This window comes from Seriola aureovittata, chromosome 7, assembly GCF_021018895.1.
Source record: "Seriola aureovittata isolate HTS-2021-v1 ecotype China chromosome 7, ASM2101889v1, whole genome shotgun sequence".
Classification (NCBI taxonomy): Eukaryota; Metazoa; Chordata; class Actinopteri; order Carangiformes; family Carangidae; genus Seriola; species Seriola aureovittata.
The window spans coordinates 26,501,411-26,528,880 of NC_079370.1; the positions used below are offsets into that span (position 1 = coordinate 26,501,411).

The 27,470-nt window shown below is 42.9% G+C and overlaps 2 protein-coding genes and 4 non-coding genes across 6 annotated transcripts in view; 3 read left to right on the top strand and 3 right to left on the bottom strand.

The window, feature by feature from the left end:
• The first annotated feature begins 531 nt into the window (after window positions 1–531).
• Window positions 532–8,269, top strand: LOC130172779 (dysbindin-A-like). Its single transcript, XM_056381697.1, has 10 exons — window positions 532–751; window positions 2,696–2,749; window positions 3,556–3,606; window positions 3,698–3,758; window positions 4,460–4,592; window positions 5,145–5,277; window positions 5,610–5,632; window positions 5,929–6,075; window positions 6,308–6,436; window positions 6,675–8,269. The coding sequence occupies exons 1-10, from the start codon at window positions 696–698 to the stop codon at window positions 6,932–6,934; spliced, it is 1,047 nt and encodes a 348-aa protein (XP_056237672.1). The 5' UTR covers window positions 532–695; the 3' UTR covers window positions 6,935–8,269.
• A 1,262-nt stretch (window positions 8,270–9,531) lies between these two features.
• trnad-guc (transfer RNA aspartic acid (anticodon GUC)) lies at window positions 9,532–9,603 on the bottom strand. Its single transcript has one exon. It is a non-coding gene; the product is annotated as a tRNA-Asp (tRNA).
• A 358-nt stretch (window positions 9,604–9,961) lies between these two features.
• On the top strand, window positions 9,962–10,033 carry trnad-guc (transfer RNA aspartic acid (anticodon GUC)). The gene has a single exon. It is a non-coding gene; the product is annotated as a tRNA-Asp (tRNA).
• A 633-nt stretch (window positions 10,034–10,666) lies between these two features.
• trnad-guc (transfer RNA aspartic acid (anticodon GUC)) lies at window positions 10,667–10,738 on the bottom strand. The gene has a single exon. It is a non-coding gene; the product is annotated as a tRNA-Asp (tRNA).
• Window positions 10,739–10,902: 164 nt separating this feature from the next.
• trnad-guc (transfer RNA aspartic acid (anticodon GUC)) lies at window positions 10,903–10,974 on the top strand. Its single transcript has one exon. It is a non-coding gene; the product is annotated as a tRNA-Asp (tRNA).
• Window positions 10,975–12,435: 1,461 nt separating this feature from the next.
• The window catches only part of LOC130172837 (IgGFc-binding protein-like), a 34,338-nt gene continuing 19,303 nt past the window's right edge, over window positions 12,436–27,470 (bottom strand). The window contains exons 21-36 of the mRNA XM_056381778.1: window positions 26,769–27,205; window positions 26,261–26,379; window positions 25,685–25,881; window positions 25,076–25,214; window positions 23,890–24,072; window positions 23,581–23,726; window positions 22,637–22,983; window positions 21,818–22,041; window positions 21,240–21,381; window positions 19,822–20,158; window positions 19,322–19,438; window positions 18,247–18,348; window positions 17,555–17,750; window positions 15,550–15,813; window positions 13,796–13,938; window positions 12,436–13,430 (exon numbers count right to left, since the gene is read on the bottom strand). Of these exons, the coding sequence (XP_056237753.1) occupies window positions 13,197–13,430; window positions 13,796–13,938; window positions 15,550–15,813; window positions 17,555–17,750; window positions 18,247–18,348; window positions 19,322–19,438; window positions 19,822–20,158; window positions 21,240–21,381; window positions 21,818–22,041; window positions 22,637–22,983; window positions 23,581–23,726; window positions 23,890–24,072; window positions 25,076–25,214; window positions 25,685–25,881; window positions 26,261–26,379; window positions 26,769–27,205 (3,327 nt within the window). The 3' untranslated portion in view covers window positions 12,436–13,196. The remainder of the gene's footprint in view (window positions 13,431–13,795; window positions 13,939–15,549; window positions 15,814–17,554; window positions 17,751–18,246; window positions 18,349–19,321; window positions 19,439–19,821; window positions 20,159–21,239; window positions 21,382–21,817; window positions 22,042–22,636; window positions 22,984–23,580; window positions 23,727–23,889; window positions 24,073–25,075; window positions 25,215–25,684; window positions 25,882–26,260; window positions 26,380–26,768; window positions 27,206–27,470) is intronic.

Below are 27,470 nucleotides of genomic sequence, written 5' to 3' on the forward strand. Positions count from 1 at the left end.
TCTTACACCTCACAAACACACTTTGTGTTCAATCTGTCACACACCTGTCAAAGTCAGTCGAGTAAACAAGGCCAGTTAAATCACATTACTCAAACTAAACATTCTTTAAAAATCTTCTTCTGTTTTCTGTCCTGATTAACTGTGGACAGCAAGACCAATGAACACAAACAAACAAACAAACAAACAAACAAACAAACAAACAAATGAAACACAAAATGTGACATGTTTTGACGAAGTGTATACAGGTTATTCTGCAGATCCCATTCCAGGACTGTGAGGCACTGACTGAGCCAGAAGAGGGTGGTAGTAGGCTACACACAGTACATCAAACATTTCTAACCTGCTACAGAAGAAGAAGGAGTATGCTGATTATTTCTACCCTGAGTTACTCCTGTCAGGCACACCTTCTTGGGCTGCGTAAAGCTGACATTACCCCGCTCTTTGTGGTCTATACCATGTAATGAGCCTACTGTGTAGGAGCGACCAGGGTCTACAGGCTCGGAGGGGAGGGGAGTGGAGAGGTGGAGGACTTCCTGGGAGTTTTAGTTCAGGGCAAAATTAACACCAGCGCTAGGAGCATAGACCAGTAGGGTAAGAGAGCAGCAAACTGGTACAGTGGAGTAAATCAGTTCAGTGTTGATGGTGCACTTAAAGCTGGCGCTCTGGATGATACGGATCCAACACCGAGAGGAATCATGTTTGAAAACTTCAGAGAAAGACTTCACATGGTCCAGCAGGACTTCACAACCGGGTGGGTCTTCAGTCTGACACCGTTAACCATAGACTAATTAACTGCTGCTTTAGCTAGTGATAAGTAGCTGCGGCTAACCTCCCACCTCACATATACCTGTATAATTGCCGTAGATGGATGTGTGTTATACCTCGTCATAATGTAATAATGAAACACCAGCTACAGCGGCTATACAGTCTATGAGCTAAAGCTAACACAGCCGTAATTCTGCTGTTGCGTCGTGACGTTAACTTTTGTCGCTGAATTTAAAATTGTCGTCAGTTACATTTACAGTTAAACTGTCAAGATAAAGTGGCGTTCAGCTGAACTGCTGTTTCCGTCCTAACCAGCTCCGGCCTCTCGGTTCCTGCTTATTGCTTTCAGCTGACGGTCATGTGACGAGTGTTTTTTCATCAGACTTTAAATGGAGGACAGTGAATACAAGAGCCCGCCGTAATAGAAATTATTTCCTGTTTCTGTGTCAGTAATGTGATGCCAACCTCCCCCCCTATTACCATAATTTCCTGGCAGAGCGCTCACATGAACCCAGATAGTAAAATGAAACGTCTGGGCCAACATATGTCTATCCCATATACTTACACATCCGGGCAGAGTCCGGCTGTTATCCTGACAACCAGGGGGGGGTTCTGTGTGCGCGCCAGAACCGGTCCAGATGTGGAAGTAGCATCTTAAAAATCATGCTGTATATATATATATGGGCCAGATTCGGGCCATTGACCCGGGTATACTCGGCCGGAAGAAAACAAGCAGTACTGCCTTTAAAAGCTGCTCTTTACCTGGGGCTGAGTATCAGTCAAAAATGATAGTGAAACCTTGACTGCAATACAGATTCTGTGATACTTTTTTTCTATACCAGTCTTATCAAATCCGTTTTAACAAAAAGAAAATGACAATAAACATTACAGTGCAGAATATAGTTTTACGCAAGCCAAAGATGCTTTATACCAATGATGAGGCATTACAAGCAAGGCCAGTGGTATGAAATGGTAAACACTTCCTGTCTCCTGAGTGGACATGGTTCTGATTGCTTGTCAAACAAAACAACAATACAATACAGTATGAATTTGCACCTTGTTTTGCCGCTTGTTTTTTATCTGCTAGTTGATATCTGATCAACCCAGTACAAGATCAGTCTAATACTCTGTTTTCTCTCCAAAAATAGTTAAATAATAATAAAAATAATATTAGTATTAAGTATTAAGCAAAGAAACACAAGTTAAGTTTTTAATGTGTAAGTCTCTCTAAACCTCTGTTTATCTGGTTACAAAGTGACATTTGCAGCAGTGAAACCAGAACCAGAACTAACAGAGAGTTATCTGTGCTGCTGAGACTGTCATTTCTCAAATGAAGTTAATTTTCTCCAGCTTGGTCTGAAAAGTTGCATTTTAGTGTCAGAATATTCTGAAGATCTGTAGCTTTTGAAAAACTGATCCAATATTTATTTTGGTGACTATGGGAAAGAATCATAATGTGTGCTCACGTTCACAGATACAGGAAATGTTTCTACGTCTCAACTGTCTCTGCTTTAGTTTTATTTTTAAGTTCAGTCTCTTTACACACTCAAATGTGTAAATAAACTGTAAATAAAAATGTTGCTGCCTCTCTTTGCCTGTAATTATGAGCCAGACAGTCAAAGGCTCAAATCAGATGCTCCAGATGTTCATACAACAGCCTGCTGTTAGGAATATACTCAAGCTCCTCCTGTCTACATGTCAAGTGTCAACGTGTCTTTGAGCAACATAACAAACTCCAGTTACTCCTGATGGTTTGGCCGTGGAAGCTCACTGTTGTATCACATAAAGCACTGTACCAGTGCATTGCTATACAGCGTGTTTTAACCTGGTGTGAAAAGTCATTCATGCTCCTGTGCATTTGTTCTACATACTTGCTGAACTGACAGTCCTCTCTCTCTCTCTCTCTCTCTCCCCCTCCCTCCCTCCCCAGTTTAAAGACCCTTGGAGACAAATCAAGAGACACCAAAATCAAGAGGAGACCCAGGTTAGCAGTAAAATTTTATGTGTGTGTTGATTATGATATAAGAGTTCCACAGAGCTCGTTTGTAAAGGTTAAAAGGGCTGTACGTAAGTTTCTGTGCTGTTGAACATGGGAGAGCAGGTGGTGGTGATGCCATCGTTGTGTTTACAATACAAGAGGTTATAATACGTCATCAAGCAACTACTTCGTCAGTGATTCGCTATTGGAAAGTGACAAGACAGGCTCGGCTAACTGGTTAGCATGCTAACTTCAGTAGAAGAAAGTGTCAGTCAGTGTGACAAAGACAAGACTCAAAATTGGTGTTTTATTTCCACCTCTGGAGACAGCTGTTGGTGAGTAAAGGAATGACATTTGATGCTGAACTCGCAACATTTCTTCTAGAAACAGATGTTAATGCTAACATTAGCTATGTAGCTATAGCAATAACTTACATATAGCTCCTTTCAAAGTTTCTTCAAACAAAGTTGAAACGTTTGTTTTAGTGACACAGCAGCTGCATTCATGGTACTGCTGCTGTGCACCACTGGTTCTCAGGCTGCTGCTGGGACAGACACTAATGACCCTCTGGACTCATCACTCAGCAGCTGCCTCCATGGTTTACTGACCTTTGGTGGTGAGGGTTACCATGTGTGTTAAAGTTTCCTAGGGATGCCCTGACTTTGTCTCTGCTGCATGGGTTGCAGTAAAAGAGGTGACTTCTCCTGAACTGTATTGGTGCTGACATTATTCAGAAGCTACAGAGGTGACCCTGCTATGATCTACTCTATGCTACAGGAACGTTTACACTGTGTGATTCTCCTGTTGTCCAGGTTTGAAGAGAGTCTTCCTCATTTCAGTGCTGGACTGGAAATCCTCAGCAGGTCTCTGCACACACAACACACAGGCAGTTTACAAACAGCTCTCATGTGTATGTAACAGGCTTATTTATGTCTATGAACCTTGTCTCTGTAGGTATGAGGAGAACTGGTTCCTGCTCCATAAAAGAACTAAAGACTGTGCTCAGGCTGCAGAGGTAAGACCAGTTCTCTCTGTTAGACACCATCAATGACACCAGTAATGATTTGCAGTATTATTACCTGTGTTAATGGATGCTTGAATATCAGATGTAGATATTTTCAGTAAACAACAGTCAGATAGCCGTGAAGTGATAGAAAAGCTTGGATTTGGAGGTCTCTTCTGTCTCTCTGGTGAGATGTGTCTCAGCCTTCTGCCTCCTCTGGACTTCTGCTTGGAGAATTTCCTCCAGCTCTTGGATCTTTTGTTCAGCTTCCATTCTTATCTTCATGGGCTTGAACAGTGCGTCGTCAATGAAGGCCTTCTCCTCCTCTTCCTCAGCGATCTTCTTCTTCACCTGGTCGATGTCTTTGACAATGACACGCTGTTCTTCCTCCAGAGCAGATATCTTATTGTCCTTCTCGCCCTTCAGCTCTCTCTCAGGTATTGTAAGGAGAGCTTGTTCGGGCATATACAAATCCAGACCAGTTTCAACTGTTTACCTGGACCTCACTGCCATGTTTCTGAAGTAAATAACAGCTGAGTACAACTGAACTCAGTGTGAGCTGTTAACTGCAGGAAGCTCCAGTCAGACTCAGCTGATTGCTGCTGCTGCTTTTGAGGTGTGCTTTGTGTTGCTGTAGCTGCTCTGTCTGACTTGCAGTGTGTGTGTGTGTGTGTGTGTGTGTGTGTGTGTGTGTGTGTGTGTGTGTGTGTCAGGCAGTAGATGGAGACATAGTGATGCTGTCTGCGCACTGGGAGAGAAGAAGAACAGCTCTGACACAGTTACAGGAACAGCTGCGGAGCTTGCCGGCCTTTATCAGTGAGCTGGATGCCATCACTGCCAACATAGGTATGTTTCTCTGTAATGAAGCCTTTCAGCAGCACCAACAGTAACAGATGGTGTAGCTTCATTAATTCCTCACATTCATGGATAAACAAGGACACAAAACAGCACTGGAGCCCAACGCACAGACACACAACACACAACACACAGACCGCACAGTCCCTGACGGAGTCGTCATCACACCACCCCTCTGAACACTGAGTAGGAATACTGGACCAGAACTAACTCCTATGATGTTTTGAGCACCTCAGATATCACAAACGTTTCTGAACAGCTGACTGTAGAGAGAGAGTGGAGACATGACCTTGTTTAAATATGGAAATAAAGATGCACATTTTCAGATAGAAACAGCTGAGTTAGAGAGAGAAGTTCAAACTCTTCTTCTTCCTCACCGCCATAAAGCCGACCAATCACTTAGTGCTGTGAGATGGAATTAAATAAATGTTGCACATATTTTTGGTTGATAGTGTTAAACTGAATATGAACATAATAGGTGGAAAGTGCTTAATGTGTGTGTGTGTGTGTGTGTGTGTGTGTGTGTGTGTGTGTGTTCTCCAGCTCATTTGGAGGGTGACTTTGAGGAGATGGAGAGCAGGCTGGTGTACCTGGAGACTCTGTGCTGTCAGTGTGAACAACAGACGGTCAAACAGCATCATATCAACCAGCTGGAGGCTTATAAGAAGAAGAAGAGGTATGAGATGACACGTCTTCTTCACGCTGGATTATATATAACATAAATATAACACAATACAGTTCAACAGCAGCACAAACTACATCCTCCAACATGATCAGTTCAGAATCAACAGCTCTTTGTAAAAGGTCTGAGTGCAGCCGAGCTCAGCGCCCTCCCCCACGTGTTATCTCTCTTTTATTACCAGAGTTTAACCACACTCACACATTCACACACAACCGGATTCATAAACACCACACACACAGACTCAGATGATAATGATGATGATGATGATGCTCACTGATGAATATTGTGTTTTATTTGGAACTTGTCTGATGTTTGTGTTGCAACAGGAGGGAGTTGGAGGCGCTGGAAGGTGAGCTGCTGCACTGACCACATCACTGCCTTATGACAGCGCTGTGAGCCTCTTCTGTCATTGCTCTGTTGTTGTATATTTGTCACAATAAAGGGTTTGAGATGTTCAGTCAAAATGTGACATGAGACAAAGTGAACACATGACGTTTGTTTTCCCACATCACCACAACAACAGTTTCCCCTTTATACACACACACACACACACGCACACACACACTCTCTCACTGTAACTGCTGTGATGTGATGATCTCTAGAAGTTGGAGGGTGCTCTGAAGTAATGAGTCTTCCTCTTCATAGTGGAGTTGAACTCTGAGCATGCTCAGAAGGTGGCAGAGCAGGAGCAGGCCCAGCAGCAAAAACTGAGAGAACGACAGAAAGTCTACGAAGAAGCCTTTCACCAGGACGTGGAGCAGTACCTGTCCACTGGATACCTACAGCACAGAGGTGAGGCTCTGTAATGTTTCACCTGCTCTGATTATTATTATTATTGTCTCCTGTATTAAACCAATCAGCTCATCACAAGTGCATGGACCAGGTCTGTGTGAAAAAGGTGTTCATGATGGAGACTGTGACTGGGTACTTTTCCAGAGTAACGTTCAGATGTGTAAATGATGCATCACCATGGAAACGCCATGTCTCATATGTCCCCTTATAAATATCGTGTGTGTTTGAATAGAGCAAACAGGAGCTGATGTGAGTGTCCTGGATCAGATGACGGTGACTAACATCTCAGATGAGGAGGCTTTGGATGACTTCCTGAACTCGACTGGTGATGACATCAGTCATGGATCATCACTGACCTCAGGTAACCCCAACTCAAGTGGTGCTTTACAACCCGAAGAGAATTCCAGCCACACAGTAGCTGCTAAGAGATTTGATATTGTTTTTAAAGCTTCATCAACCCTCTGTTCTCTGACCCCCATCCAATTTTTTATGAAATTAAGTCAAACATTGATTATTGATCCATAATCAAAGACTAACACAGGGAGGAGGGAGGAGGTGTGGCCTGGGCCTTAGTGAACTAAGAGCTGTCTTCTCTTCAGGTCCAGACCTCGAGTCCTGCTCTTCTGAATCTTCAAGAAGCCAAACGAACCAAGCCCCTCCCACAAACGACCAGCCATCCAACCAGGGCGCAGTGTGGGGGCGAGAAGAGGAAGGGGGCAGTGAGGAGAGTGATGAACCTCTGGTGCAGTCAGACGAGGAAGACATTCAGCCGGACATGTCTCTGGTCGGCCTGCAAGATGTTTGCGCAGCAAAGGGCTCTGATGACAGTGACTCTGTAGGAGACCTGCCCTCTGGGTAACCTAGCAACCAGACCCTCGACACTCCTCGAATACTGGAACACTAACTAAGGCCACCCCCCCCTCAGAAATCCCCCTCTGTCCTCTGCTCTGACTGGACACGGCGCTCACTCTCTCAGCTCCAGCTTCACTGCTCCTCTCCTCTGAGGACTGAGGTGGGATCTGATCTGTGCAGACACGAAAATAGGCTTTAACACAAAGACTGATGTTCACATGGTGGGACACTGCTGGTGTGAGAAAGTGTGGTCAGAGTCAGTGATGCTAACGCACTGAGAGCCACGCTTTACTCATATAAAACCGATAAATCAATGGCAAAATAAAGACAAATCAATAATAAACAACAAGCACAGTGAGTTCTTCAGTCGGGATGTGATAATTACCACAGAGTCTGAGGTTGTTTCAGTTCACGAGCTGCTGTAACTTCACATCTTTTTAGGGGCTAATTGATCTGTAATAAATTCATTATATAGGAAGTTATCTTATTTAATTAGAGACTGTTAAAGTCCTCAGACTTAGATTTATTGTAGCTTGTATTTCCCTTCATGCTGCTAATGAGCAAACAGCAGCTAATCTCTGTTATAATACTGCTCTAGTGACGGAGCCCATACTATCGATGCAGCAGCTAGTGATGCAGATGCAGAACTATTGTAGTGATCGGCCTCAAACTGAACACGGCACCAACTGCTGTTCGGTTCTGCTTTAAATCTCTATAAGAACTATGGAGCAGCCAGTTCCCTTTATTGCTCTTCTCCAAACTGTCAGTCATCTCTTCTTAAAGGATGAAGCTGGTGATTTTCTGTTTTTCTTATTGTCAACAATGAAAACCAACAATGAACGGATCCTATTCACAGGTTGTGTCTGTTTATGTAAAGCTGGATACGTCTCACTCTTGAGAGGAGGACGTACAAGAGCTGATTTTAGTTTGAGTGACAGATCTTTAAGTCTTAAGGCTCTTCAGGCGCCAAAACACAGCTCTGCTGTTTTGACACAGGACTTTATCACTCTGGAACATTACCATGGTGATAGTCATGTTTTCTTCTATTGTGACGATTGGCAGGTGAACAGCAGAGTACCTCGTTCACCTTATAATTTGCCACAGACTGTGTAGGCAAGTCAAAGTAATGAAAGATGGAAAAAGCATTGTTGGTTTTAGTCTTAAAATTGAACTTGTTGACAATAAGAAAAATAGGAAATAACACCAGACTTCTCCTTTAACACTTGGGTTAACTGTGTTTTGTTTGAATTTGATGATCAGTGCAAAGCCTTTGTCTGACAATCAGATAAATAATCTGTTTTTATATCCTCACTGTGAAATAAAAACATCAGTCTGTATATCGTCTCTGCGTCTTGTCAGGTTTATTGAAGAATGTTTTAACAACCAAAGTGCACAGTGTCTGCAGACCTGCTCTGCAAGCTGATTGGTTGCTCCAGCTCCTGTCAGGACAACAGACCAAGCTGAGTGAAGCCCCACCAATGCTTGTATACATGAAGGCTGGAGAAAAAGTTGCATAGCAGTTGCAGTTGCATATTAATTATCACAAACAGATGTAATATTTGCTGGTTATACACAGGTAGTGTAAGTGAGATTAACTAAATATTGTAAAGCTGCAGCTCAGTGATGAGGAATTGTATTTATTTTTTGATTTATACTTCATTTAATCAGACTGAAATCAAGATCTCATCTACAAGTGAGACCTGGGTACAGGAAATAAAACAAATAACCAAAAGAAATATTAACATCAGAGTTACAAAATGTCAGTGAAAATTAATTTACATTCAGATATGTATTTATATAAATGTAACCCTGATTTGTTGGTCAGTAGTGTTCTCCAGGCTCTCTAGGCTGTGGGCTTTTAGCTGTTTTATATGATACTAACGTGGCAGGACAGTTGACACTTTATTCTGCCCATTTAGCAGTCCATGGCCCAATTCCAATGTCCCCGCTAAAAAGCCTAAATCCTGAACCCTCACAGATGAACAGATGTCACCTCGTGAGTGATTGAGTGTGAGAGGCTGTCAGGGCTCAAACTGATATAAAGAGGAAAGTGTGTCACGTTACTTTGTTTCATACAGTTGTGGGTTTAGGACTTTTGATTTTACATTTTTTATTTCCTTCCATAGCCCCCTGTTTGTAAATAAAACAATAACGTTGGATCAGATCAGATGAAAGCAGACTTAATCATCATATCATCATAAGACAGATAACTACACACAGTTCTGGCCTTGAATCACCAGTGACCTCTGTGTTTATACTGACATGTAAACTTATTTTTTCTTGTAACGTTAATGTTAGGGTTTGTTTCTTTCATGCTTGTTTCTTTCATGCAAACCGTTTTTTCTTTTACCATATACTTTTTTCCATTTTATGTCGGTTGCTAAACGTTTTTATACGCTTCACGGCGTCACCTGGTAACTACGGCGAACCCGTGCTTAATGTCACAACGCTATGAACTTTAGGCAGTGTCCTAAGGCAAAGTCTGCAGATATGCGGACTTATGGGCATGGATGTATTATAAGAGATAACAGTCAGTTACGAACATTCATGTTTAGAGGACTGGCCCCACTGTTACAATCCAGCAAGAGGGAAAAGATTTGTGTACTCCCCGTCGGGGAATCGAACCCCGGTCTTCCGCGTGACAGGCGGAGATACTGTCCACTATACTAACGAGGAGAGATGACATTCGAAAGCGAAGACTAATATATAACATTATCACGTGATCAGAAGAATTTTGAATTTGTTTCTTCTCCTACAGTGATTAAAGTAACTAAGTACATTTGTTCAGTGTTTGAAGATATGAAGGAGTGAAAGAAACAACATATTATCTAAATACACCAATGTGGATTTGTAGTTATCGTTTTCCAAAGCAGCACTTTTTACTACAGTTGTTACAAAGCTTAGTCACTTCAGAATTTTCGCTGTTTCACATTCATAAAACACTGGTATATGATATATGCATAGATGTCAACAAAAAAAACCATCAACAGTTAATTGACTTCTAGGATTTGGTCACATGATTAGTTGCGTCACTTCCTCGTTAGTATAGTGGACAGTATCTCCGCCTGTCACGCGGAAGACCGGGGTTCGATTCCCCGACGGGGAGTATATGAATTATTTTCTCACTTGCTGGATTTTAAGAGTGGGGCCAGTTTAAGGCGTTTAAGTATTTAAATTTCTCTAGGGTTTCCCCTCAGAAATTGATGAAGTGGTACCACCCAACACTAATTTAAGATGCCAACATAACATTCCCACATTGACAGTGTTGGCATTTTATAAGATGTTTAAATTTGTTGGCATATTGTCTTTAGACGTAATTGAAGTGTTGGGTGCTACCACTTCATCCATTTCTGAGGGGAAACCCTAAAGACCTTATCATCCCTGTTTAACCTATGAATTGAGGTAAGGAATATTGACATCATTAATGTCAGAATTTTTTTATGGGCAAGAACTTATTGAGAAAAATGTAACTTCAATAACATTTACATCATTTAATGTGGCGTGTTTGTCTAAGCGCACACTAGATGGCAGTATTAGAACACAAATGGCAACCTGTTAAATTTTGAGCATAGGAGGAGGAATGAAAGAATTACTGCACCAAAATTATTTCTTTCCTCCTCCTCTAAAAGCTTAGTGCTGGAGTCATTTGGGACTACATAGTTAACAGTCAGTCAGGGATATATATTCATAAGACTGGCCCGGCTGTTTCAGTCCAGCAAGAGAGAAAACGTTTCATGTACTCCCCGTCGGGGAATCGAACCCCGGTCTTCCGCGTGACAGGCGGAGATACTGTCCACTATACTAACGAGGAGATGATCTAAATAGTCATGTGACAAAATCCGGCGAGTCAATGGACTGTTGATGGTTTTTTGTCAACATCTGTGTGTACATTATGTACAAAAACAGTGCAAAAATAAAAAGGGGCATGGCCGTTCTCGGTTTCCGTACATGTGTTCACGTCATATCCCCTGTCTCTCCTCGTTAGTATAGTGGACAGTATCTCCGCCTGTCACGCGGAAGACCGGGGTTCGATTCCCCGACGGGGAGTACACAAATCGTTTTACCTCTTGCTAGACTGTAAAGGTGGGGCCAGTCCTGTAAACATGAATGTTCGTGACTGCACGGGGTTGCCGTTTAACAACCGCCATAAAATAGAAAAAAGTATATGGTAGAAGAAAAAACGGTTAACGGGAAAAACGGGAAAGAAACCCTAACATTAACCTTACAAGAAAAAAGAAAGTTCATATGTCAGTATAAAAACAGAGCTCACGTTTTAAATAAATAAACATCGGCTTTAATACACTCGTTAATAGACTCCTAAAGACTTGGTACTCTCACCTTGACTCCTCTCTCGCGCTCTGATCCTCTCCTCCACCGGCACCTTCCACTTGTGGCTGAGAATTAGTAACTAACTCACTAGTACTTTCAGTCCTGACAAATTAACCGTATCTCGTCGAATTAACTTTTTTTTTCTTCCCCATATTAGAAAAGCTGATGATGTCTGCACTCTGCACTATTTCACCTGTGCTCGCGATTCTCCTCCTCGCGAACTCTGTTTTTAAAAGAATCTGTGATTTGAGACATTTCTGCAAAAAAAAAAAAAAAAAAAAAAAACATACACGACGGATGTATCGTTAACTTTGGGACTTTTCAAGAAACTGGGTGTGCTGGGATGTAAAAGAGATAATATTCATCTGTAGGGCTGCCACCTTTTATGTGAAAAAAGGAGGCAACTGGTTTTACTCGACATTAAATTATTCACAGCACTTTGAGGACATCCCGTATTGATTCAAATCCACCGAGTACTGAGGAAACAAGTACTAGAATTTTGTCGGCACGATATTTTTGACGGAGGCGGCCGCCTTACAAATCTCTATGCAGGAAAAACTCGTAGTGATTATATACAACAGTTACAGCCAAAGTCAGAAAGACTGAATTGGCCTATCAGGTTCAGTTTCAGTAAATGATTCCAGACTGATAGGGCGTGATATCTGAAGACTGTCCTACCACGACTGATGTTTATAGCGTCATCCAGTCCTGAGAACATGTGTTAAAGTAGAACGTCTGGGTCACAGGAGTGATGATAAATAAGGTGGTAATTTATGGAGTAGTGCTTTGTAAATTCATTAAAGTCTATCATCAACCCAAAAATCAATACATCTATAGACTTTTAACTAGATCAGAAAAACTGCATGAGGTTTTGCATCTTAACTTAAGTCTGCTCAGCAACAGGTCAGCACAGCATCAAATTTAAAGGAACAACAAAAGTACTAAGTAACATTAATAATCCAATTAATTAATAATTAGTAATCCAGCTTGGAATAATTAATCATAACGTAATCGATGTTCCAGTTTCTTCCATCTTCACATGGTTGTCGTTCATTAAACAACATGTCTGTCCATGATGGATGCTGCTTCCTGCTCTGCACCACAACATCTCAGTCCATTGTTTGAATTTTTAAATAAAATAAATGATGTAAACACTCATCAATCACAGAAACAACACAGTTATGCTGCTGAAACACCTTTAATGATCATTACAAATACTTGATTAGCACAGACTGACATGGACTATACAGGTTACTGAATGAACTGTGTCTATGTGAGGGAAAGGAAACAGGAAGTTACTATGATCCTCCACAGTTACAACAGAGAAGAAAAAACAGGTGATTCTGTGATGAATACAATAAAATAATATAATTTCATTTAGAAAGACACTAAGTTACATGCCAGAATTACAACTGTTTCATATTCTACAGTCAGTTGCGGTGTACTATGCACACCCAGCTAAACCATACAACAGTCCTGCACTGTATGAAACATTACACAGGGAAGAGTTTCTGCTCTCTAGTCTGATATAAATGTGTGGACAATGTGCTCAGTCCAGTTCAACAGTGACGGACTGCTCCAAACACAGAAATCAGACTGCATTATTATCTATAAGAATAAACTATCTAACAGAATAAACTGAGGGCTTGGTGACTTCTTTTTTGTGACATCACAAAGTTACACAATGCTTTGATACTTTCACAGTATTAATATAGAACCTAGACCTGCTTTATAATCAAACACATGGACAGAGACCTTTTAGACTGTATGGGACCTTTAATTAGGAGACAAGCTTTGAGATAAGATTTAAGATAAGATTTGACAAGTGAACGTTTAGTACCTGAATAACAACAAACACAACAAACATAACATATCTGGATATATTCTCCCTGAAAAATAGATTTAATGAAGAGAAGATATATCAAGACGTCTATGTGGTTCTATCCTCTTCCATGATGAATGGTGATGATTGGTATTTTGCTGACACAAGCCCTCACTCCCTTCACCGCTCCACATTTCTGGTACCAGGGACAGGGATTGTTCCTACAGGTCACCAGCCCTCCATGACAGAGGCAGAAGTGCTGGCAGCCAGGGTCAGCGTAGAACGTCTGTCTAGACGCATAGTACTGACCGTTGTAGCTGCAGCCGCACGAACCCAGCGGCTCGCAGCGATCCTGGGCGGGCAGAGGTATCAGTCAGGACAAGCTCACATTGTCATAGTGCAGGAATGACTCTGATTGACAAAATTCACTGAAGCATTTACATGAGCACTGAATTAAATGTTGGAATAAAGAGTCCTCCAATCCTCCCATCCACCAATCAGAAACAAGCTAAGTTAGACCCCTTTTTATTGGCTTTATAAAATTGGTTCATTTGCATTATTTCTGAAGATATTCTGAATTCTGGTCTTCAAATCCAGGGTGTCAATAACTTTGACCTGTACATGTCAAATGAAATCTCTACATGAAAGGATTATTTAAATGAGAGGAGAAAGTAGAAGCAAGAATGAAGCTGCATGTCAGCTGAGGAAGAGGATTACCTGATCCATCAGGTAACCTTTGTTACACACGCAGCCCTCGCTGGGTGGGATTTTACACTGAGCAGGTGAAGACAGAGAGTTGCAGCTGATTGGACAACCAGGAGCTGCGACACTGTACGCACTGTTGACTGGACACTGCATCCCTGAAACACAGATAGAGAGAGAGAGAGAGAGAGAGAGAGAGAATATTAGATTACACAGAAATACAACACTACGATTGTCCACAAAGTCACTGATCAGCTGTTTGGAGGACAGGACGGGAGCAGGGTCTGAACTTCTCCTACTGTCCTTTCTCCGTCTTTACTTAACAACAGTTTCTCAGTGCAACGAGTGCAACAGAGACATTATCACAATATTTAACCTTTCATCGCGTCTCCACTTTCCCTATACAGAGTCCAGTCTCCTGTACTTGGGAGTTTGAATTTCACAAGTTGAACTCAGAGGTCCGGACTCCTGAGGACAGGAGGACTATTTGCAGATGGAACAGCAGCGTTCTTCCTAATATTAGCAGATGTGCTGTGACAAATTCATCTCAACTCAAATCTCCACCAACAGACAGAAAAACAGAATTAACAGAGTGGAGTAAAATATACACTTCATATCCAATCTGTAATATATATTAAAAATCTATTGAAATTGACTATGAAGACCACTGCCTCTGTTCATTTTCATTTATATATGTTGGTATATTTGTACACAGAGCTCACAGAGGCAGCGCTGTTGTTAAATTGTCAAACCAAATCATGTTTTTATTCAGCTTCATCTTTTCAGATTAACCAGCAGCAACACGTATTATATTCCAAACAGGCGTCATTTGGAAAAGCTGACACAGATTCGAAGTCTTAATGGAAAAAACATCAAAACTTAATGAAGTGATATAATAACAGTCCAAGGGTGAAAATTGTTTCTGCTCTGAGTCTGGCTCAGAATCTCTGCCGTTGTCACAGTTTGGTGCGAAATGCATTCTGGGATACTTAGCTGTCCCAAGTCCACACAAGTCACGCAGCGATGCATCCTCGATTAAACGAGTGGAGTGAGAACACTTCCTGATATTTGATCTGTACTTGGGGAGATGCGGACTTTGAACTGGAACAGAACTCTGGTTGAGACTGATGAAGTTTTACAAGAACATGAGAAACACAGCGATGAAACAGTGAAGAACGCAGACTGAGAAACAGCTCATGACTGTCAGCGGTTCACCCTGCTTTCGACTGTGGCTGAACGTGGCCACACACTTTTTCTACAAACTCACTATTTTCTTTAGTATTTAGAAATTGAGCAAGTTGCTGTTTTTAAATTCATATGCAGCACACAGCTCTGGGAGTGGCCTCCAATGTCTCCACTACAACATGTGGCTGATTAGCTGAATCCGTTGTTCTTAATTAATGAAGACTATCTTTATGCCTCATCTCATTAAAATTCTTTTCTCTCTCCACTTGGTGTTATCATTCAACCGATTGTTTTCCTCTTCAAGTCTCTTTGAGTCTCTCCGGATTGAAATAAATTCAGTTTAGTGATCGTTCCCACTGACCATCTCTCCCCATATATGATCCCCTTGATACATTACTGAACTTCCACACTTAGGTCTCTCAATGAAAACTAAACCATCCCCGTGACAACTGAGCGAACTCCATGGACGGAGGAAGGCCATGAGAGGTTGCTGAAAGCTTCAACTTTGAATGTGTTTCTGTTGGACGGCTGACTGCGGCATTAAACCTCATCAGTCCAAGAACAATCACACGGTCTTAACTTACAGCAGAACTTCTTCGTTCTCCATGGCTTCACGTCGCCGTCTCTTCTCTGACACTCTTCCACGTAGTCACTGATGATGTCACAGGCCGATTCCTGTTTACCGTCATTGAGCACCATGTCGTAGATGCAGTCCTCATGGTACTGCTTGGAATCCACTCGGCCCACACAGTCACCCAGGGGCCCGTCCTTCGCCAATATGACATCGCAGGCTGATGTGTAGCTGGGCGGTTTGAAGTCGGGGGGGAGGGGCTGAGCACAGTCTTTACCTGGCAGCAGGAAACCATCAACAACATTATCAAAATCATATATACACATATTACATAGACACGTCTGAGGATAATAACAAACCACTGCTAAAACAAAACAACCGGAGATGAGCTAATGTAATGTGTGTGAACAACATGTACTGTACATGCGAATTGACCTACTTATGTTCTTGCTGGTTTAAATGCTAATTTCAGGTTCAATAACATTTGAACAAATCTGAATTACTCCACATCTCTTATTGAACCTAATTTCAAAATTTGTCAGTTGCCTTAGAAATGACTGAAACATCGTCTGATATTTAATCTGCAGTCGGTGTCATTTCAACCAGTGACCAGCTATGAATATAAGAAGCCTGCTCATGTTTACATTGCTCTTTCCTAATGATAAAAATAATCTGATAATTGCAATGAAGGTTTTCGTTAATATGCACTGCAGGTCATTTTTGGAGCCTCAGTTTATTCAGATTATTCCGTGAGATCAATAAATCAGGTGTGAATGTACCTGCCGTTTGGAATATTTCTGGCACAGGCTTGACATAGATGGCCGAGGTGGAGATGCTTTTATTTTGAAAGTTTCTTAGTGAGGTTGTGTCTGACTTGTTTCATCGTCATGAAGCACTGAATCTGAAAACATGCTTTCACTTGTTGTTATGGATCATTAGGTGTTGATTGATCATCATGAACCTTCTCTTACTCTATATTCTAAATCCACCTGGAGAAAAACTTGTTCCAGTCTAAAGACGAGACCTGGGGCCGGTTTCACAAAGATATTTCAAACAGGTCTGTAGTGTTGGTCCAGCCTTAACTTTGCTTATTGATCAGTCTAATGTTAGTCAGACTGTTTCACAAAAATAAAGACTCAGTCATTTTAAGACAAAAACATTAGACACCTTTTTGTTATTGTTTCACTCTTCAAGTAAAACGTCCTTGTAACTGCGGGGGTAAACAGAGCTCAGTGGATGAATGCAGTTCCTCGTTTGGTCATATTTTGAAAAAAATCTTAATTTACCCAGAATTCACTGTACCACAGCCCGATTTAAGACAGTCAAGAATTAAACTGCTTTGTGCAACAGAAGAATTTAGACGTCTATCTGAAGTCTGACTATTTATTATATCTAAGCCACAGTCAAAGTCTAACTTCGGCCCAGGTCTAAATACAAGACCTGGTGCTGTCGCCTCAGTACAGGTCTTTTCAATGTCTTCATGGTAACTGGGTGAGAAGAGAGGCCTCACTGCTTTATAGAGCTTCCCTTTCTAGAAGACCTGTGCACCTCCAGGACCTGTGCACCTCCAGGACCTGTGCACCTCCAGGACCTGTGCACCTCCAGGTTGCTGAGGCGAGCAGGAAAGATTGTGGCCGACCCCTCCCACCCTGGACACAGACTCTGTGAGTCACTCCCCTGAACCCCAGACCCCCAATGTCACCATTTGTACTATGTTCATATTTTTTATATTTTAATTGTGAATATTTTATTGAAAAAATCTTTTCATATTTAAGTGATCTGACTGCAGTACTTGCTTTGCTTTATCTTTCTCTATATTTTTTCTTCTTACTATGTTTTCTGTTACAAACCAAAGCAAATTCCCCGTAAGTGAAAACCTGATTCTGAACATCGCTGTTGTGACGTTCGTGTGAAGTGACTCGCCTGCTGATGTAGACGTGAGACTGACATCACATGTATGTAACAGGAGCATGTGTGAGTAATGACAGTGAAGATAAATAACTGCATCAGCTTCTCACACTCATGGCTGCAGCCCTCCACGTTGGCCACCCACTGACTGACTCCAAACGCGTTGGCGTTGGTCGCCAGTTTCCCACCGGGCAGCGTCAGATCATCAGCCGGGTCGCTGTTGAAGTTCCCACAGAGGCCACAGGTCACATCGTGGTAAGTAGTCGCCAGCTCCACCCGCACTGCGCTCGCAAAGTCAAAGGAGACCTTAAACAGAGTGGGATATAAAGGAGAAGTCAGACACAGTGAATGAGTCTTCTGCCATGTGTTTAGCAAAGCTTAGCAGGAGGACATTAGCCTGGCTGTGGCTTGAGATGTTCTTGGTGTTTCAAGACATTTCACAAGGTTCAATTTTAGTGACGTTTTCTGTCAAAAATAAAGCAGAAATTCATTTATAATGAAAAGAAATCCAACATTGGAGCAACCAGCAGGTCAGCGACGCCAGCCGCCACGCGCACGCCCGCAGGCAGTGTGTTCCCGGCCTAAGACTGAGGATGAGTTCAGGTCATGTGATTATAACTGTTAGAGGTATATCTGACTCCATGTTTGGAGCAGCTGCAGGAACCTGATTGGTCTAGGGGAGGCAGACCTGAAAACACTTTTCAAAATAAATAGAAAGACTGAGATAAAAACCAGGTCCAGGTCTGTAAGGGTGGTATAATGACTATAGTGACTACACATGTGAGGTAGTGTGTGTTCATACCTTAAGGAAGTGTGTCTCTATGACAGCCTGTCTGTGTCTGCGATAAACATTGACCAGTGACTCATTGTATGAGACCGGCAAAGAGTTTTCAAGCCCGTTCACCTGTGGAAAACACACACACACACACACACACACACACACACACACACACACACACAGTCATTGTGGTTGCATGGATAAAACAGGGCTCTTAGTGTTAATGATGAACTGTTGGTGCGAGGATTCACTGCAGACATGTGCAGTACATTCAGTCTGAGTGTAAAGGGTTAGAGTTAGAGCAGCACAGTGTGTCCACTTTGATAAAGGCAACCTCAGTGAGTCTCATCAAGCGCCCCGCTCTTGAGGAAGTTGTCCTTTCTATGAGATATGATGTCATCCGATCAGGCGGGAATCCTTGGTTCACCTCTCCACCCCGAGGAGCTGGTGTGGACTCACTGACAGTCACTATGAGGGCCTCTAATATTATACTGAGAAAAATATAGACTCACTGTTGTAAAACTACATGTTACAATAATATAATGTTATAGCCATTAAATATGACAACTCATAAAAATATCATGAGTACGTTCAGGAATATTTTAGAAACATGATATTGATATTAAAGTTCTAATCAGTAACTTTTCCACATTAAAATGTCTAAAAACAACTAGACCTATGTTCTATATGTTGAGTTGTGTTCTTACATTATCACAAATGTTTCCATCAATTCTCAAACCAGAGAAATCTGTGATTTTAATCATGGTAACGTTTCATTGGTCGCCTGTCAGTGACATCATATCCTCTGTGATCACGTGTCAGTGTGTTTGTCTGACAGAAGCTCAACATTGACTTTTATCTAGTTTTAAGCCACATACACTTTTTCCACCTTGGTGGTTTTCAGCTCTATATTTGACCCAGATGAAGGATTTTAGTCGTCGGACGTCTGGATCTGAAGTTATCAGAGAAACAAGCTGAGGAAATGTTAGACAGCTCAGCTCCCAACTCTTTTACTGGACAGTTAGTAGACAGACTGATGGTGGATGGCTCAGTCTTCTCAACCCCACAGTTTGTGTGTGTGTGTGTGTGTGTGTCTCACCAGTACTCTGCCTGGGTAGTCCACTGACAGTGTGTATGTGACGCCGTAGACTTTGACAGTCACCACTTTAGCATAAGACACTCTCTTGTTGCCACGGTTGTTGTTCTCCAGGTTGACCTTTGAGAGGAGGAGAGAGAGGGGACGAGGGCAATGGACAGGGGCAGGGTGAGGATTAAAGGTGACAAATACAGTAGATCATTTAATTAGGATCCAGTCTTTGTTGTTTGTGCAGGTACAGGACAAGACTCTCCTTCGCTCTGTTCTTCTTCCACTCGTGTGTCAGTGGAGGAGAGTAAATACCAACTAGACCTGGTAAACATGCTCCAGTTTTACTGAAGTAACAGAACAAAACTATCATCACAACATGAACTTAATGTATCTATAACAAAACAAAGAATCATTATAATGACGGTTCACAGGAATCAGGAGGAAGTAGTGTCTGTACAGTGGACATGTGTCTGTCTGGAGAACTTCCTGTTACTGTTCAGTGTTGTTCTCACCTCGAAGTGCTGCCGCCCTTTAGTGTCTCCGCACACTCCGGCCAGCTTGTAAACGCAGTTGCCCTGGAAGTCGAACTTGCGTCCGTCGAAGGTGGTGAAGTGTGGATCTCCGCGCGCAGAGCAGGTCTTGAAGCTGATTGGGAAACAGTCTCTGACTCCATCCACGATGCTGCACGCCTCTCCGGTTTGACACTTGGTCCTCTCACATCGCACCTTCTGTGTCGCTGCCACACACACACACCTCTGCTCGCACTGTGAGTCGGCCCAGAACTCCTCACCTGGCAGGTAGTAATGGCCGTCATGGTCACAGCCACAGCTCTTCTCCTTGTTAACACACCTGAAGAAGCACAGAAAAATAAGCTGAATAATATGAATAATAAGTTCTCTCAGTCATAGGGACGTGTGATGTGACAGCGGTTGTTGAGATGTTTCTCTCCTTCATGGTGAAACAAGATGAAACATCTTACAGCTTAAGATCTGGGGAGCCTTTATTAAACATCTTAGGAAGGAGAAGTGTCAACCTGTAAACTATATGAGACTGAGCCGAGCTTTGATCTGCCAGGATTTCACCCATGGACCTTCCTCGTCCTCACTGGGTCTTGGTTTCATGAACTCTTTTTGCTGACCCTCAATCAGTCACCCAGCACACAGACTGTATATATATATATATGCTATATAGATGTATATACTACATTACATTGCATGTTCTACTCCCAGGCATCTGGTTGAGGACTCAAGCTTGGGGAAGACATGCAACACCCCCATGTGGGGGTGAGAGGGAGATTTACATTATACATACTGTATATACACACATATACAACAACCATTTTACAGTTGGATATTTTAAATGTTGAATTTTGTGTTAAGTGATAAACTTCTGCCTTGACAATACAAACTGAGGCAGCAGTGCAACATCATGTTTCATGGCCACATTAAACTGCTGGGATCCTGTTAGTTTTGCAGTTTGGTTCACTAGTAAGTAATAAATAATAGCACAATAAAAACTGAAATAATGAAAGACTTGCAATTCAGTTTTGACACAATGATCCTCAACAAGAAACAACCTCAGGATCAGGTAATGGAGCACGAGCAGAGTTCCCACAGGATTAGTTTGTATTGGTGCCTAGCTCACTGGGGGGTGGGGGTGAAACACACTGCATGATCCTTATTAAGGCCTTCATCATGTCAGCTCATGTGTATATCAAAACACTAAAATGTGGGGTCCCTGCTTCAGTCATGTGAGCACAGTGACAACCAAACATCAATCACCTGCTTCTATGGAGACAGTTTCATGTTATAATAAAACCTCTTTGTGATGAAATCCGCTGTAAGCAGCATGGAAAGAAAAACGGAACCAAAAGACATTTGTCATATGAATAACAGAGCCTTAAATACATGGGTCAAACTGCTGTACTGACTCGTTTCCACTGCGCACGTATCCGGAGTCACAGACGCAGCCCTCCACGCAGGCCTTATGGCACACCTCTGGCTGCGGGCCACAGCTGGCTGGACAGGCTGAGCCACACAACTGGTAGTGGCTGTGGGCAGGACACTCAACAGCTGGGGGCAGAAACAAGAGTGAGGAGGAGGTGAGAGCAGAGAGGGAGGAGGGGAGGAGATGTTATGTTCAGGACGTGTCTGCTGTACAGAACTTCAGTTCATGTGTTTCTGTGTTTGCAGCGTGTTTCCTGTTCATTTATTTGTTTTGGCTTCTTTCAGCACGTTTCTGTTGTTGTTTGTATGTTTTTTAGAATCTGCATCGTTTCTCCTAATGGAAGATTTTTGGGCCGTTGGGCTGGAGATAGTATAAAGCTGCAACATGTGAAAACAGTGAAGACTTTCTGAGTGCTCCGTACATTCACAGAATTAATTAGTCTAAAAATATCTGAAACCAGCTTCAAACCAGAGATTTAGAAAAGGATGCTTGATGTGAGAGCTCTGTCAGATTCACATAAGTGCAGTGTTTCAGTGTATAAATCTACTGTATGTAACTCACGACAGTTGGCCTTTTCTCTCCATGGCAACATGGACACTCCAGCTTCCTGGCACTCCACCAGGTAACTGTTCAGGGCATCACACAACATTTCGTGGCGTCCTTCGTGGATGCAGACGTCATACAGACAGTCTGACACAAACTTTGCTACCGGCACATGAGCGTGACAGCCAGCGAACGGCCCCTTCTTATCACTCAGGATCCCACAGTAGTCTGGACCAGTGAACCTGCAGAGGTACGGAGGAGAACAGAGGCACATGTCTGAGGTTTAATGTCAGCTTGTGTGCGTTAACTGGGCATCAGTTTATTTTCTAACACTCTGAAAACTCTCGGCCGGTTTGTCCACCACGTTTGTCCAGAATAAAAAAATCTCAGACATTCATGATCCTCTGGGACCACCAGTCACCAGGTCTCAGGTTTGGGGTTCAGACTGTTCCAAAGTAAAGGGCTGTTTGACGGCAGGTTAAGTGGCAAAAATATTCAAGATGAAGCGACACTTAAACTCACATAACCTTTTTTATTTTTCTACATTTTAACATTTGGCTAAAACAGCTTTTTTCCCCTGGTGACCCAGTCCACAGCAGCTCATCACTCAGCTCCCGTCAGCGCTGACCTGAATAGAGACTATAGAGAAGTACCTCGCACAACCACGCAAAAATAACCTGAACTATCATTTTAAGTCAAAATTTCATATTATATTTCGCCGCAGACTCGTCCTTCAAAAAACCACACATCATATAATCCCCTAAATTCTGTTCAAGTTTATAATCAGTTAAAAGTAACAGTGGCATCAATTAAAAAAAAAAAAAAAAAACACATTACCTTTTACGGTTCTCATCAGAGCACTGAGGACACACCCCCTCACAGTGGTGGTAACAGAACGGGTCGCCGTCCGCCACGCTCCACGTCGCCGCCCATGCCGTCACATTAAAAGCTGTGCTGCCTCCGGCGGTCGTCAGCTCATCCTCTGTGTTGCCGTTGTAGTTTCCGCAGAGCCCGGCGACGTTACCATAGTAACTGCTGCTGATGGACACCATGACGAGTGTGGACCAATCAAAAGTGACCTCAACGCCAATATCAGTCTCGAGTGTTCCCCTGATTCCGGACTGTGTTATGGAGATGCTGCCTCCTTCAAGAATAAGGGGGAGGTGTTCCCTGATGCCGTCCACCTGAAGAGACGGGAGATGCTTTGATTTAGTGCTGATTTCACCCACAGAAGAAGAACTTCAACAAAGTTTGGAAATGCAATGGAATATTTTTTCCTGAAATGTCAATAAAGCTCATAAAAAATAAGGTGTGCCCAATTTACAAGGCTTATTATGGATGTTATTTCAATGTGTCAGATCCAGATTGGATCAACACTTCAGCTGGAGCACAGGAGCCTCTCAGCTCCAGGTAAACCTCTGTGATAGAGCCCTGTGATAGGCCGCTGACCTGTCCAGGGTGAACCTGCCTGTGGGACAGACTGTAACCCAGGCAGACTGCACAGGACAAGTTGCTTAACAAAAGGATAAATGGATGTTTACCATGTAGTATATATATTTTTTTAATTTTCACTTTTATATATGATAAAATTGTGCTTGCTCTACATATCGTTTGATTGTCCGACCGCTTGTGCAGCTGCACTTCATTCTAACAATATGACCGTGTCACTCGATCTCAGCAATGACAGCAACGACGGCTGAGACAACAGGACTGAAGATAAAAAAATGTTTCATCTGAAATTGTGTCAGTGAGGAAGACTGAATCAGTGCAGTGAGACCCACCAACACGATGCCTCTGTCGTAACTGGGGACGGTTATACGATGGCCCAACATCTCCATGGTGACTGAACGCACAAAGGAGCCGTCAGAGTTTCCACGCACCTCATTCTTGGTGGTCACGGTTACCCCTGGCAGGGATTCGTCAACACCTGAGCGGGGCACAGAAAAACAATGTGTGTCTGCTCTCTGACAGCTTTCAGTTTTTTATCGAACAAACAGTGTGAGTTTCCTACGTCTTGTCAGAGACACACGTTCAACTCATCCTCTGACTCGGCCTACAGATAGAGATCTCTCTGTTAGGTGATAGCAAACCTGTGGTGTTCACGAGGACGTAGGTGCAGGTTCCCTGGAATGAGTAGCTCCACCCATCAAACGTGGTGTAGTGTGGGTCACCGAAAACCCAGCACAAGGCCATAGAGTTAGGCACACACTTTCCTTCGTCTCCTAACACCTCACAGTGCTCCTTTACCCTGCACTTGACCTCAGCACAGGGGTCTGGAACACACACACACACACACACACACACACACACACACACACACACACACACACACACACACACACACACACACACACACACACACAAGGATATTAGTTGATGATGTCAGGTGAGATGTCAGACCAGTGAAGGTCAGATCTTCAGCTGCTGTTCAGTTGCTCCATAAAGTAACAACAAAGAGTATTCAGTGTTTCCCACACGTTTATTTATGGCGGTCGATGACGTCGACATCGACCGCCACATATTGATTTTCTATGCTTTGACTGATTCAAAAGATTAAAATCTAACTTCATCGTAGAGCTGTGCGTTGACTCACTCAGGGTGAGGGTTTGTCTACAGGACACTGTCACGCGCTGAAGTCAAGCTAGCGTCCGGAGAATATACCCTGCTGCCGCCACAAGAGGGCAGTAACTTACATGATGGATGCAAACAGGCATCAGATCCTTTATGGGACGGAACGCTCCAATCAGACGCTCACGTAGTAATCTGTGTCAAACACCGTTGTTGTTCGATCACAGGAAATCGAGACATGTGACCATGTTTGTCGGCTGCTTTGCTCACTTGGCTTCAAGACTTCAAGACTTCAAGACTCCACCCACTTTTCACCTGTCTCTGTGACAAACTGATGACACACTGTCACCTCCAGTTCTCTCTCCTTTCCTTTCCTGAGACATGAAGCTCCGGGTGCTGTTTGCACCTGGTTTGGGGGCAGGACTGAACCATTTCATGTAAATAAAGGGGGGGGGGGGGGGGGGGGGGGGGTAGGGGGTGTCAGAGGCTCTCTGGATGTTTACTTTTGGCCACAGACAAGAAAAGAAAAAGAAAAGAAAAATTAGTTTTATTAGGACCTTATCAATCCCCCATCAGCTACCCGCACTAACAGCATCTAAATCTGTGGGAAACACTGAATCCCTGCAGCAGCGCTGCTTCCTGGGCAATATAAACACACATGCAAACACACACACTTCTGACAAGGTAAGACAACACTGAGTGATTCACCTGTCTTGTAGCAGCCAATTGTTCCGTCCCTGTTGCGACACTCCTCCCCCTCCTGGCAGCTGGTGGGCTTGCAGCTGAACTGTCCGGCCTGGCAGAGACAACGCTCTGAGCAGTCGTCCGGCAACACCAAGGCACCCGACTGAAAATAGTCGTTTATGCATTAGAACACACAGATTTCTTTTTTTCATTATTTACTGTGATATTTACATATTCCATTTGCACATGACATCAACGCCCCTGATTCAGATCTGATGTGAGTTCGTTTAACATCGATGACTCTCCACTGTCTAAATTTAGCCGTGCAAACAGTGAAATCAAACATGATTGCAATGGTGAGCTGGAAATTTCTTAACGTATGCAACTTTTAAATGATGCAGCACAGCTGATGGACAGTCTTTCATTATTTCATGATCACATACACATAAATTTTATCTGAAATATTCCTTTAAATCACCTCAGTTTCTTTCACCGACGCCTCTGCTACTGTTGGTCCAGACCAACAACTCACAACCAGACTAGACATTAGTAAACTATTATGTACTTAATAAGCATTATGATGAAGAAGGTGGTAATGATGATGATGATGATGAATATGATGATGACAAGTACCTTATAATACTGTCCCTCCACTACGCAGCCACATTTCTCCACGGGGACACAGCGAACTCCATCAAACATGAGGCCTTGGTCACACTGGCAGCCCTCCTGGCAGACCGGGCAGGGCCCCGACCGCTCCAGAGAGAAACAGGTGGAGGAGCAGGAGGAGGAGCACAGCTCATAGTGACTTCCTGATGGACAGGTCACAGCTGCAGGGACAGAACAAGAGACTCAGCAACGAGCGGGTTTGTTGGGATCATGACGATTTCTGATTTTCGAGAATTCACAAGTTGCTGGTTTTAATCTGACCCAGTGTTGCCGTGGTGTTGTGTCAGTATGGTGTAACTGCAGCACTAAACAGGACCCACAATCTGGACCGATAAAATAGTGTTGTTGTTTCTAATGTGTTAATGTTTTTTTTCTGATTTGTTCCTGTGTTTTCTAAAAGGTTGTGTTTTTGTTGTGGTTGTGTCCAGTTTGCTAAAGTGTTCGGTGAAGTGTTGCTGTGCTTTGCCTCTCAGGGCCACTGCACTAAACTGTGTGGGAGGATTAACACATCCAAACAACAGCGAGTCACGTCAGACTTACGACAGAAGTCGTCCTTCCTCCATTCGCTGATCTTGGCTCCAGCCAGTTGACAGGCGGTGACGTAATTCTGGATGTGACGACACAGGATGTGTTTGCCTCCTTTGTCCGTGGACATCTCCCTGTAAACAAACTGTCATTTCATCCCAGGAAACACAGAAACCTAATCTCTATCAGAAACAACACACAGCTCCAACCAACACAAACTAACTGCTGTGATCTGGGAGTAAAACTGAATAACATCTGAAAATCAAAGTAGTCACATGATCAGAGTCAACAGTTCATCTAGATTATGATCTAGTAAAAGTGAAAGAGTCCATATATATATATATATACACCTATTAAATCCCAATAATAAGTATATATATATGTATATATATGTATATATGTATATAAGTATGTATGTATGTATGTATGTATGTGTGTGTGTGTGTGTGTATATATTATATATATATATATATATATATATATATATATAATGTAGATGTATAATGTATGTGTATTTCCTTGCCTGACACAGGCATCGTAGTCAGGAGTTGGGGGCACTGTTGAGTGACAGTTTGCAAATGGGCCCTTCTGGGCTTTGATGATGTCACAGGCCTTCTCGGCTTCGGGCTTATTCTGCTCATCTACCCCGGGGCAGGAACTGGCTCCACAGCCTGTCTCACAGGAGCTGTTGTCCGTCTTAACGACCCAAGCTGCTGCCACGTCCGCTGGCTTCTTATTGGCTGATGCCGGGTCATCAGACACATCACCATTGTAGTTGCCACAGAGACCACGTGGTGAGCTGCGATAGGTGGACGGGATTTGCAAGACCACGCCTGCCACAGTGTCATAGGTCAGCTTCAGACCAAAGTCAGTTTCAATGATAATGTTGATGCCATTTTGATGGACTTGCACTTTTCCGTCAGCCAGTATCGCAGGTAAGGAGGCTCTGACGTCATCGACCTGAGACACAGAGGAGAGAGAAACACAGACACACAAACTATTGTCAGTTGAGCTGAAGCAGTATCAGCGCTGTCTCAGCTTCTGTCTCACTGAAGACCACAGCACATTACCCCCCTAAAAGTAACTCGTCAGCTCCCACTGCTTTGTCTCAGTGGTGAGAATAATACCTATTTATGTACACTGACAAAAAGAGATCAAGCTCATTAAGATAAATGTTGTGGACAATGGAAATATTATCTGTTAAAAGGGACAGTGTGTTCTGACA